General features: G+C 40.0%; 1 protein-coding gene across 1 annotated transcript in view; it reads left to right on the top strand.

The window, feature by feature from the left end:
- LOC124789508 (acetylcholinesterase-like) overlaps positions 1-13,883 on the top strand; it is a 107,280-nt gene that overhangs the window by 81,390 nt on the left and 12,007 nt on the right. Inside the window, exons 8-9 of the mRNA XM_047256892.1 lie at positions 588-769; positions 6,500-6,629. Coding sequence (XP_047112848.1) covers positions 588-769; positions 6,500-6,629 — 312 coding nt within the window. The remainder of the gene's footprint in view (positions 1-587; positions 770-6,499; positions 6,630-13,883) is intronic.

The following is a 13,883-nucleotide window of genomic DNA, read 5'->3' as shown; positions in this document are numbered from 1 at the left end:
GTTCAGTGGAGATTCCTTTATGTCCTGTTAAACTTTTGCACGCTCTAACGGAAAAACCCTATATTATGCGTCAACGTATAAGTAGCAGACCCGTTTTATTGTCTCGGAGGGTGATGTCTGTATCATTTATGTGTGTCTCTTTCATACTCCAGTTTAGCGAATTTCGCTATTAGGTGTTTATAAATCTGAGCCGGGTTCCCTGTTAGTAAATGTTGTCTAGTGTCAGTATTTCTTAGTGTGGTCAAAAAAGGGTCAAATGTGTGTGAAATCTTATGGGACTTAACTTCTAATGTCTTCAGTCACTAAAGCTTACACACTACTTAACCTAAATTATCAAGGACAAACACACATACCCATGCCCGAGGGAGGACTCGAACATCCGCCAGGACCAGCCGCACAGTTTAGTGTGGTCACACTCTCTCGTGTGTTAATCGATTTATCTGCACCCTTGCCCAATTCGGTAAATGTATGTGTACTGTGCTCGTCAGTGGACTGGCCGTTTGTTGAGTCTGCTTCGTAGTTATAGTCCTAGTGAATCAGCCATTGCAGTTCTTTGCTCTAGGTGATTCTTTGTAGCTTTGTTGCAGGAACCTTTCCCCTTCAGAGACCGGAACTGATTGCCAATTTGAATGAAGACTTCGCGGCTGTGATAGGTCCCAGCTTACACCTGCCTACCGTGGAACAGCAGACAGAGGCCGCTTGGAAGGTGAAAGACTTCTACTTCGGCAACAACACCATTTCTCCCGACGATCCAGACACTCTGATCCCCGTGAGTAATTAGTTAGTACTAACACTATTTCCTTATTGTCATGGATATCTATTTTATGTGAATAAAAGTGTTCGGTCACTCAATGTGGTGGCTCTCTGTGGATTTAAAGAAAGTCAAAGCGTTGCCGACAAACGGAAGCTCAATGCAACCAAATTTCGCAGAAGACCAATACGATAATCGTCCAAGGAATTCTAATGTAAAATTTTGCTACTGACCTGACCAACAGTTGTAGACAAAAATCATCTGCTCAATCACTCGTTGATGATAGTGGTAGCAGGAAAAATGACACACCTGACGTCAAACTGATCATCTGAAATTGTTTCACAGCGGAGTAATTTAACAAAGTGCCTCTTTTCAGTTGCTGTACGAAGGCCAACAAGATCGGTATTAAGTAATGGCACATTAGAAAATCTACCCAAGTAGGGTAACAGATGGATGGTAACATATGTGCAAATCTACGTATATTAAGACGAAGGAATTTCTCCCACTCTGGTATCAGTTACGGTAATTCGGTGGACCAAAGACCGTCACTTTCAGTAACGTAATACTCTTGTAGGATTTTGGAACTTACTTCCGGAAGGCATTCCCTACAGCTACTTTCTGTAGTAGTGAACGAAGTACTAGCTTACAGAATACCTGAACAGCTTAGTAACTGCACACAGAACTTTCCATCAGAGAAAAGTGAAAGGGCTATCCTTAAACGGTTGTAACCGTCAGATACATAAGCACCTTCTGGAGTACGAGTACCATAAAAGAGTGTTATAAGGGCGTTACTTTTAGGTATTTAACAATTTAAAACCAGACAGGCTCTTAATCGACCGTGACTCTTCCAAAAAAATGAAAATGTTTTTCGGAGACCTCTACCGATGATAAATATGTGTTGCTGTACTAAAAGTTCTAAGTAAAGGAACATGTTCGATATAAAAATCGCTTTTCCAGTGTACAGCGGCAATACAGAAAATATATAACAGACGTATTGAGTTTCTTGTGTACAGTATTTTCAAGTGATCTAACTATCCTAAGGACAAATAGGATTAATGTAGCGCATCCCCCTATCTATTAATATTTTCGTCCATACAGCAGAAACATTTGTCCAGCATAAATAATTTCAATTTATTTTTAAAGATTCATTATATTAGAGCATCACGGAGATCCTTATGAGGCTTCAGTGGTAGACGTTATACATACTGGAGAGATTAACTGTCAAAATTTACGAGACCTCTCTTGCCAGGAGAAAGTGGGCAACGTATTTATCATTTCCTCCCATACACACGACGCGAAATGACGCAGGTGGAAGAATTGTAGTATTGACGCTCATGTTACGAATTCAACTTAAAACGGAATAAGTTATAGTATAGTACCACCTTAAATAAACTCTGGGTTATAACTAAAGGCGTTATGAGAAGTATGAATAATACACTTGATAGTACTAGCAAAATTAACCTACCAGGTGTCGCCGTACTCGATAGCGCACTTACGAGAGAGCTGCCAAATATCAGCGGCAACGCAGTAATCGTAGCTGTGTCGCAGCTTCAGTACAGAGATAAATGAGAGAGCTATATTTAAATAGACGGTAGGTCCGAGTTTCCTTCATCGCGAATCGTAATATGCTATCGATCATATGAACGAATGCACGAATATGTGCAGAGAGGTGTAAACAATGCTCTCATTTGTACATAACCTACTGAAGAATATTTTCATGTGTGCACCTATCGAATGCCTTGAAAATTATGTCAAGGTGCAAGGACGATAATTGTTCAGAGTGTCTTCTTGGCATATTACAGAGATCCTGGTTTGGACGCGGATCATTATCTTGAATCAGTGAGAAGGTAATTAAGACAGTTATGAAAATACTTTAGATAATGGGATTATCCCATGCTACGTCAAAGTAAGAGGGGTTCTCTGAATTGGCTTCCCACATCGACCAACCATTTGGCCATCAGCTCAGTGCGTCCTTGTGGGAGATACGTCCACAACAAAACTCTACTTCAGTTATTCACAACGACTCGGGAAAGATGATAACAAACTCTGTGCCGAGTGTATCGGAATATAGCATGAATTTTTTTTGTTGCAGAATTGAATAGTGAAATGGTACGGAATGGATATCATTCATATATTGAATATTAGCTACTTGTTTGGCGTCTTTAGAACGAAAAACAACGGGTATCTGGAGATATTGGTTTACGTAGTGAAAATGTCGCATATGGTGTACTGAGTTTAGAAAGTACTCTCAAAACTGACTCCGAAGAAATAACTGAGAATTTTACAAAAATAGTCCGTAACCTACAATAGAAAATTTAAAAATATAACAATACGGGAAAAAATCTACAATCCTTATTATCATATGTGAAGCATCTTTGCTTAACCCTCGCAGTGCTAAGGAGGAGGGGGTACTGTGTGCCGACCTTTTGAAAATATTGTGATGTAGTCATTTACATTATATTTTAAAATTCTGAAAAAATGTTTATTGTTTTTATTGAATTCTTCCAGCAGATTTCACAAACGTTTCTTTTTTCAGTTAAACTTAAACCAGAAAGGTATGTCGTAGTAGTAGAACACATTCCCCAATGTATGTCAGATTGAGTATTCAATGTTCAAGACATTACTTAGACATCAAAATCTTAACGAATTTTACCTTTTTTTTAAATTGTTATGCTGGCATTAAGTAATCTGCCTCCGCCCCTCACCAATCCTAGTCGGTAGTGTACATTATTGAAAGTGCGTTGATGTCGCTAAGGATGTGCTAAAAGATATTTTCAGGCCCTGGGTACTGCTAGAGTTAAGGTAAGCTTACAGTATCTCAGACTGTTGTAACTTGAAAATTTTCAGAGTATTAAAAAAGGCGTAGGTCCAACTATACCTTATGTTTGCCTGCAGAATTAAAGATTCGTTCGAGATTTAATGTATGTTACATTGTAGGTTTTTACCTAATCGGATGTCGTAAAATTGTCCGAAACAAATCAAAAGACGAACTTCGGATTGAACAAAGCCTGCCGCCGTCAATAAAGATTCCTTTGAAAAGTTGTGAAAGCCGTATGCGTAAAGAAACACGTCTAACGATGAACTGGCATGATGGTTCGGCACAACTGGTAGTCACTCCGTGCCTGTGTTTTTGTGGAACAGTTTTTGATAGACGGCCAACTGTTTTCGTAAGTACGAAGTTATGTAACTACATGTTTAGCTGAATTCGTCGCCAGAATCCCAATTCCCTACACTGAAATCGGATTGGACCTCATACACCGGCGTAGGAATACTTTGTAAACAACTACATCAGCTAGTAGAAAGAGTTATACCCAACAACAAATGGTTGCCTGTTAGGGTAGGACACCAGTTTTGTTAGCTTTATGAAAATGGGTATGAATTACCGACAGCCCTTCCTAGTGTCGATATTGTCGAAATGTACAGCGTCGGATATCGTTACCGACTTCACTATTGCGAACTTTTACGAAAGGTAGTTTCATTTCCGAAGTATCCTCTTTAAACTTAGGCGTCGGATTTATAACATTTTGTAATACGCGGCACACGTATTAGGAATAATGCACCATTAGATGAGTTCGCAGGACTGGTACACATACCACTGTCAAGAAATTGATAAATATGGAATATATACCTTCAATGAAAAATAAAACCTTTGGTATTAATCTGAGATCATATATTGTTTTCTACATAGACATATCCGTACGTTAGTGAACGTTTTCTCACTGCTGGCCAATGTTAACCTTTTTATCTCTCGACTCCCAACGTTGACAACGTCTACAGCAGTGTCTTCTACGTATTAAGGTGTTCATTTCCCACAACTTCATTACTTCCAACACCACGTTAAGTACCTCTGAAGACTTTGAACTATGGCTAGCCTAATTTTTATTCCTTACAGCAAAGGATTTCTTACTTAAGTTCTTTCTTCCTAAGTATTACGATCGCATAGGTCAAGGGTCTTCCTTAAGCAACATATATCAGTATATTTCAGTTTCTGACCTCTGATGTCACATTTCAATTGAAATGCAATATTTGATGTTATCAAATGTACTTCTAAGAGACATCGTTTCTTGCTGTATCACATTCCAATTGTTGAATAAGATTTTGTAACACTTTTCTGCGTTTCTCCATCTTTGTGTAACTTAACACACAATTCTCTGTTGCGCATTTCAAATATTCCAGTAACGTGTTATATGTTTTTGCTACCTTCATCCAAACGGACTTTCTCATTGCACTGCTGACCTTTTAGTTATTGATTTATGTTTGACTCTGTATAAAACACTAATTTTAGTTTTACTTTTCCCGTTTCGCATTCTACGTGACATGTAAATAGTATTTACAATTGGCCATAATTATTCTCATAGAATTCTGTAACATATTGTTGCCTGTGTCTTTTCTTATTTTTATGTTTTTCACTTCGTATTTAAGGGCGCTGTAAATGTGCGGCATGTCTTTGCCATGTATCCCAACGGGGAAGATCTTTGTCGATGTACTAGTATTATATAAGCCTCACCAAGACCATCATAGCTCACTTACACATGTCAGTAAAACATTTCCGAGAAACAATAAGTGTACATTGTAAAATATGTGTAAAGTACAGGGTGATTCAAAAAGAATACCACAACTTTAAAAATGTGTATTTAATGAAAGAAACATAATTTAACCTTCTTTCATACATCATTACAAAGAGTATTTAAAAAGGTTTTTTTTCACTCAAAAACAAGTTCAGAGATGTTCAATATGGCCCCCTCCAGAAAAACGAACAATATCAACCCGATACTCCAACTCGTTCCACACTCTCTGTAGCATATCAGGCGTAACAGTTTGGATAGCTGCTGTTATTTCTCGTTTCCAATCATCAATGGTGGCTGGGAGAGGTGGCCGAAACACCATATCCTTAACATACCCCCATAAGAAAAAATAGCAGGGGGTAAGATCAGGGCTTCTTGGAGGCCAGTGATGAAGTGCTCTGTCACGGGCTGCCTGGCGGCCGATCCATCGCCTCGGGTAGTTTCATAACTAACCTTTTTCGTAGGACTCTCCATACAGTTGATTGTGGAATTTGCAGCTCTCTGCTAGCTCTGCGAGTCGATTTTCCTGGGCTGCGAACAAATGCTTGCTGGATGCGTGCTACATTTTCATCACTCGTTCTCGGCCGTCCAGAACTTTTCCCTTTGCACAAACACCCATTCTCTGTAAACTGTTTATACCAACGTTTAATACACCACCTATCAGGAGGTTTAACACCATACTTCGTTCAAAATGCACGCTGAACAACTGTCGTCGATTCACTTCTGCCGTACTCAATAACACAAAAAGCTTTCTGTTGAGCGGTCGCCCTCTTAGCATCAACTGACGCTGACGCCTAGTCAACAGCGCCTCAAGCGAACAAATGTACAACTAAATGAAACTTTATAGCTCCCTTAATTCGCCGACAGATAGTGCTTAGCTCTGCCTTTTGTCGGTGCAGAGTTTTAAATTCCTAAAGTTGTGGTATTCTTTTTGAATCACCCTGTATATACGGGGTAGAGAAAATTAGCCAGGCGAATATTTACAACAAATACGACTGTTACGACATTATGTTCGATCAGTAACGCGTCAGTGCTGCCAAGTAGCTTACGTTAGTTCATGTCAGTCTTTCAATTTTTATTCGTTTTTTGCCTTTCCATCTTCCTTCTGTAAAGCACAGGCAGAGTTTATCTGCCGTAATTATTTCTATTTTCTTAATAATGTACAAAAGTCTCTTCCTTTCAGTTTTTCGAAGACTTCGCATGGTCTGATCCCAACGATGCCATGATAAAGAAAGTCGTAGAGGTCTCTAACTTGACCCTTCATTCCTATATATTCGACTACAGAGGAGACATCATTCTTACAAATCCATGGGGTAAGTAAAAAAATCACTGTGCTACCCAATGATATCGATAATGTCACTATTGTTTCTATTTTCGCTTTAACAAAAAAACTAAAGATCATTTCTAGTATTTATGAGCTGTTGCCACCGCTGAATCGCACACCCGCTTGCCCTACACGCGAACCGGAGCAGCAGCTTCAAATAAAAATGTACGGAAAGGAACATGCCCTTCCTGATGGAAACTTCACAGCACGACAGCAAGCCATTATGCTGGTGTTTCCATTGTTTACGCTCTTGATGTGTCTAGCGCTACTCTAAGGAAAGAAGAACAGTATTCGACGACCAATACGCCGCAAGGCTTCAAACAACGGTGTACACCAGTAAATTGCAGATGACTAGTAAAATGACGTGTAGAAAGAAACCAAATCGTCTATTGGCACGTTGGCATCGATCGGATGCCATCTACAGAAGTGAGCCTCCGCTGGGCACTACGTAAAGACAATCAGTGTCCCATTATACTCTGGCTGACTGTGGTGTAGAGGGAGCACTACTGCAGATCACAACCAAGCTTCCCGGCGTTACATTGTGACACTTTGCTTGTAACCTCTGCGCATATTGCAGCTGCTATAATTCGTCTGTCCGTCAGGACCAGTCAAACAATCTTATGGTCCTCTCGTAGTGTAGTCCATTCGCAGGGAACCGTGCATTGTCTTCTTGACACTGTGTGGTCCTTAGATCTCGCTCTCACTCGTTTTGCAGACGCTGTACGGCAACCAACAATCTTTGCGATTTGTGGTGTGATGCTCCTACCTGCCTCTCCCCAATGACTCGACGTTACTTTTAACTCAGAAAGATGGCTCCGTGCCATTAATCCTTTAACTAACACTGGCCCTCAGAGGCTGGTATATGATTATTATTACATTGTCTGTCAGTGACTATACGCCTTGCTTAAATGAAATTTTAAGGCTGTTTCCTAATTTTTCTCGTTAGTTATAATTTTCGAAATCAGCTATAAAAATTTCCCTATAGTTTTGCGTTAAAGTGTTGATTTCTCCCGTACATACCTCGCAATCCCGTCCTGTTGGACGCAATTTTTAAACATGATAATGTTTGGCTGCTCAGCGTCTGTTACGTCATTTGATATTGTTGCCTCGTATTTTAGAGTTCCTCAGTCATTCGCGACATGGCCCCGCAGGCGTTGGCCAGTGCTTTGAATATGTTGGAGTTGCGGGGGTACGGACAGGCACCGTTTCTCTAATAAAAGCCCTTTCTTTTACCTTTAAAATTTGCAACTTTATTGACTTGATTTTAAAATAGTGAGTGAACGTTTGTTATCATGAACAACAAGATCCTGAATATAGTTCCTGAAGTATTGTAACAGATCAAAGAACAGCTCTCAGAATCAATTTACAACGCTTACAACTCAAAATACGTTTTCAATCAAAGGAAAAAAATACAAATTGCATAATGCAAGGTTAAACAGAAGATTCTAACGCAACGTGGTAATACAAAAATTTTCGTAGACATGACCTGTAATCTCTAAAGGCAATAAAATATTGATCAAAAAATTTTTAATTAAAACAACTTAAATGCAATAAAATTTGATTGCTATCAAAGTACACTCAAACCCCATAGCCTCAACGATGCGCACCGTATCACAAAATATTTTCATTCCTTTTAAACACTTTACACCATAAACATCCTTACATGTGATGCACACTACCGCCAAAGAATTATGAGAAATAATAAGCATAAATGTTATAATTAACCAGGTATGTAAAACTTTTCGTTTCAAAATCAAAAAACACATATCAACTCTTAAGCTCAGTGTTTACACCCATTAAAAAATGTTTAAAACATACCTTTTGATTTCGTCGCGGTCATGCACTGTTGTGCACTCTTTTGTTCTTCAGGATCACATGCGGCACGGGAAACATTTTCCACGATGGATAAAACGTTAACAGGGCGCAACCAACTTACAAACTTGCATACTAGGATTTTACGTCGATGTGGATGCGACTCGCAAATATTAAACTCGGCGAGGTAGTAGATGCGATACTACTAAACGCTTTGACTATACCGCACCGCACTAAACAGCAGTACGGTGGGGTAGACAAGGGACTAATCAACAACTGTTGCAAGGTAACCTCAGCAAGGCAGTAACAAAATATCTGAGACTTTAAACTCTTGGAAGGGCCACACCAAACAATAGAATGACGTCCCAAGTTAAATTATGGAAATACTATCGGCGATTTCGCCACGACAAGTATAACGGCAAAATACCATAAGAAGTGAACTGCGGTTAACACAATTCGTGAGCGTCCGACAGAAAAGCTCCACAGCCAATCTTTCCCTTACTACAAACACTTAACAGTACCTCCAAAGTTCACTCGTGGACGCTGTCAGGGTGTCAGTTACTCGTTATAACTGCCGATAACAAGTTTAATACACTGGAGCTCCCTCTTAGGTTTCTTAATACGACAAGTAATGATTCGGTCCTTCACTTGGATCTACCTTCGATCCAAAACAGTCATTTACCTTAAAGCAGCTAAGTAGATGACAATGCCGATATCAACGCTCTCTTCCCAAGCAGCGCTCTAGCTGGAGACAGCAGTACCGAAGCAAAGCTTACACAAGTCAGATATACGCGCCACCAACGTGCAGCTTTTTAGAATTGTTATGTTCACCTCATACACCAAACTTGCCGTAATTCTTCGTCGGAATCCAAGGACAGAACCAAGAAATCGCTTCTCAGCCGTTGAACAGCACACGATGATTGCCATCGGGACAACACCGTCCCTCCACACCCTGGGATCTTCGAGCCCACGGCGTTCCGTCCCAACCGACTGCTTCCGAGGGGCCCACCGACCATGCTCGCTTGCCCTCCGACACCGGCGTCGCTCCTCAGGCGCAGTCCAGCGCTCACTCCCAGAAAGCCTCTTCTTATTCCTCCTGTTCGCCTCGCGGCGCGCCTAAAGCCAACTCGCCAAAGACAAGCAGCGACCAGGGACGTTCTCGATATTAACACTGAGGCGAGTACTGAGAAGGCGGGTGGTTCCTAAAGGCAAAAATATTTAAATAACGAGTCGCGCTGGCTCAATCCGAGTGACAAGCATATACAGGGTGTTACAAAAAGGTACGGCCAAAGTTTCAGGAAACATTCCTCACATACAAATAAATAAAAGATGTTATGTGGACATGTGTCCGGAAACGCTTAATTTGCATGATAGGGCTCATTTTAGTTTCGTCAGTATGTACTGTACTTCCTCGATTGCCTGCCATGATTTCATACGGGATACTCTACCTGTGCTGCTAGAACATGTGCCTTTACAAGTACGACACAACATGTGGTTCATGCACGATGGAGCTCCTGCACATTTCAGTCGAAGTGTTCGTACGCTTCTCAACAACAGATTCGGTGACTGATGGATTGGTAGAGGCGGACCAATTCCATGGCCTCCACGCTCTCCTGACCTCAACCCTCTTGACTTTCATTTATGGGGGCATTTGAAAGCTCTTATCTACGCAACCTCGGTACCATATATAGAGACTCTTCGTGCTCATATTGTGGACGGCTGTGATACAATACGCCATTTTCCATGGCTGCATCAGCGCATCAGGGATTCCATGCGACGGAGGGTCGATGCATGTATCCTCGCTAACGGAGGACATTTTGAACATCATAGTGAAGAAGACGTCGCTGAAAACTCAGAACAACACGAAAATGATGATGTCATGATGAAGAATTCCTTTACGAAGAAGGAGAAGTACCATTTAGTGTAAATTCTATTGATTACGACTTACTGTTTTCTAGTAATAGGAATGAAATATTGGCTACAGGTGCTCAGGCTGGAATTTTTGGCAGACAGAGCAAAAATGATCTACTGAAAGAAGGCCAGAGACCTACATGGTATTCAATTAGGATCTGTGATAGTGAAGAGTCTTTTTATGTTGGATTTTCATGTACCCCTCATTGAGAAACTGTGTTTGTGGAACCACAAGGAAGGCTGAATCGTTTACAAGGCCTTGATGGATATAGATTAGGGTGGAATGGAAAAAATCTTTTGTGTTCTGATCCCGACTGTTTACCAGTCAAGAAATGAAGATATCACTCAGCTCTGAAGTGTTGAGAATCGCCGACCACTGCTCAATGAAATATGTCTCGCGACTGTTTCCATGCTATTCTGAGGGTGTGGAGCTTTGGCCGTATTTGAACATATGCCTAATGACAAACTGGAACGAATCAGAGAAATTTCTGAGATGTGGGAACCTGAGGGACTCTTAGATTCCAGGATGGTTGCTCATATTTCAATGTCGCATTAATGTCGACAATACATCTCATCAAAACCTAGTACTAGTACATACACTAATAAAGTTCTGGACAGTCTGTGACAGAGCAACAAACTACTGCTGGAAGATGAAAGTGTATCTGGGGAAGGAGGAAGACACCAGAGCCGTCTGACTTGGAGAAAATGCTGTGAAAACTCTGGTGATTGAACTTGAGAAGTCTGGAGATAATATCATCTGTCAATTTTTTTTTACATTTCTAGATTCATCTTATTACTTGTAGTCAAAAGATTATCACAGCCTGGCGAACAGTTGGTTTACGGGGACATGCTCGTGAAAATGACCAAAAATTTGAAAAATTTCTTGCTCTATAGAAAAGGGAATTTCATGCTGATTTCAAAAATGTATAGTTTATGCGCATTATCATTTTCCATTCGTTCTAAAATTGAGGTTGAACGCAATGTTGCACAGGTTTGACGTACGTCAAAATATGTATGTATTATTTTGTTCTTCCGTTTTTTCCGTCGTTAGTTACGGATCGTTAACATAGGTGTATTCTAGAAGGAACTGACTCCCGGAACCAAAGTACAGGCATGTCTAGAAGGCTATGGTTCGAATGTAAACAACGATCTGAGAATATATGATTTCGGGGCTTCATACGCGTGTGGTTTTGTAGTTATTGGGTGTTGCTTTGTTTCTATGTGTGTGTTTCCTGGGCCACAAATGCCGAGAGTAAAGAACTTTAGCCCCAAACAAAATTTTCACGGCAACCTGCTCCAAACACAACCGAATAATACACATCAGTTGCTTCAAAAGTCGCCCGCAGAAACTGTGTCTAGAGGCAGCGCTTCTAGACGTACACTTCCGCTTTCTGAATATAATAAGAGCGAGCCTAGTAATATTGTAAGCAGCAATAACGACGGAAATGTTATTGTGAACCTAAACACTCTGTCAAGACTTTTAAAGAAGAATGCTGTGAAATGTAAGTACTGAAATTGTGAAGGTAGTATTGAAGTTTCTGAGGACATTTCAGCAAGGAAGTGTCTTTCAAATCGATTAGTGATTGCCTGTAACTCATGTAAGACTCACAGTGATACTATGACATCGCCAGTAACTTATAAACGACATTACAGTGTAAATATTCAGCTTGCTTATGCAATGCGATGTATTAGAAGGGGAAGGAGAGCTGCCCAGACTTTTTGTGCTTTTGCCTCCACCTCCCTTGAGGTTTGAGAGATACAATAAATTAATATATAATGCTTTATGTGGTGTAAGTGAACATTCAATGAAAAGAGCAGCAGAAGAAGCAGTAGCCTTGTTTGAGAATACAGACATTGTAGCAGCATTTGATGGATCTTGGCAGAAGAGAGGTTATACTTCTCTGAATGGGATTGTAACTGCCACATTTAAAGAAACTGGTAAGATACTGGATTATGAATGTCTAACAAAGCACTGCCAGGGTTGGTCAAGTAAGTTTATTGACACCCATGTTTTTGTGAAGAGTTTTGATGGCCCAAGTGGAAATATGGAATCGAAAGAAGATCAGAGGTCAGTCGTTGTGTGAGGTATGTAGGCTACCTTAGGGATGGAGACTGTAAAGGACACAGTACTGTTGTTAATGACAGACCTTATTAGGGACACTCTGATAGAAAAGCTTGAATGTGTTGGGCATGTACAAAAAGGAATGGGCGCTCCACTGAGAAAATTATGTAAAGACTTCAGTGAAAAAAAAACTATCAGACGGCAAACACATAGGTGGTCCAGGTCGTCTTACAAAAAGTGAAATTGATTCTTCTACTCAATATTGTGGACTAGCAATAAGGAGAAATGAAGGAGATTTGGAGAACATCAAACGGGCTGTTTGGGCAACATTGTTTCACAGAGTGTCAACAGATGAACCCCGACAGAGTGGTTTGTGTTCAAAACAGGAAGATTCGTGGTGCAAGTACTGGTTGAGCAATATTACAGGAGCAAAATATACGCACAAGCATTCCTTATCACTTGCTGTAATGGAGGCAATTAGGCCTATATGTAGGGATCTGGAAAAAATCTACTTAGGAAATGTATGCTTGGACTCTCTCAGAATGCACACGAAAGCTTCAACAGTTGTATATGATTGAGAATATCAAAAACTGCATTTGTTGGGTTGACAGTGCTGAAGGTTCGTATAATGCATGTAATAATAACATTCAATGATGGTGCAGTTTCAAGGATCAATTATATGAAGAAATTGAACATCCAGACGGAAAGGAATATGACTTCAGCTGTAACTGCAATTGACAAGCGGTGAATAACCGAAGCAGACACAGCTGCAGAAGCTGCTACCAAGGAGTCAAAGATAAAGAAAATAATAAAGAGAAAGAGTATGGAATATAAGGAAATAGGGGGAAAACCGAAGTATGCTGCTGGAATGTTCTAAACGAGTGTAGTGGTAAGTTAATAAATCTCTAAATCTTCATTTGCTATTTACCGAAAACTAGAATTTTCAACATTCATTTACACTTTTCTCCTAAATGACTTAAGTTAAATTCACAAAAATTGGGACAGATATTTAGAATGACCTCATCCACCTCTCTTGCCTACTATTTCCTGAAAAATTTGTAACATGATGAAGATGTCGGAGATATTTGAGCTAAATTTTTAAATATTTTTGTTGTAGTACAATAAAATATTTGACTTTTTGACAGTTCAGCATCAGGGAAGGAAACTGGAGGCATAAAACACTTAAGTGAATGTTGTCTGTACTCTGACTCTTTTTCCACGCTGTGCAGTCAGTGGTTCCAAAGAAAATGGTATCGCAGTGAAGTAGTGTTACGTTTTTTAGACTATTATAAATATTTTTGTCAGTTCCAAAATATAATAAATATCTCAATGATTTTTTGGGAACTGCTTTTAGTAATGACCCTACTTGTGTATAAGAATTTTGAGCTATCTCTCATTTACAGATCAGTTGCACTATGAGGGTGAAGATAATGCTAAAAATGCAGCCCGTTCATGGGC

Source organism: Schistocerca piceifrons, chromosome 3 (genome assembly GCF_021461385.2).
Source record: "Schistocerca piceifrons isolate TAMUIC-IGC-003096 chromosome 3, iqSchPice1.1, whole genome shotgun sequence".
Lineage (NCBI taxonomy): Eukaryota > Metazoa > Arthropoda > Insecta > Orthoptera > Acrididae > Schistocerca > Schistocerca piceifrons.
Note: the sequence above shows the minus strand (reverse complement) of the source record. Positions and strands in the feature narration are given on the sequence as shown.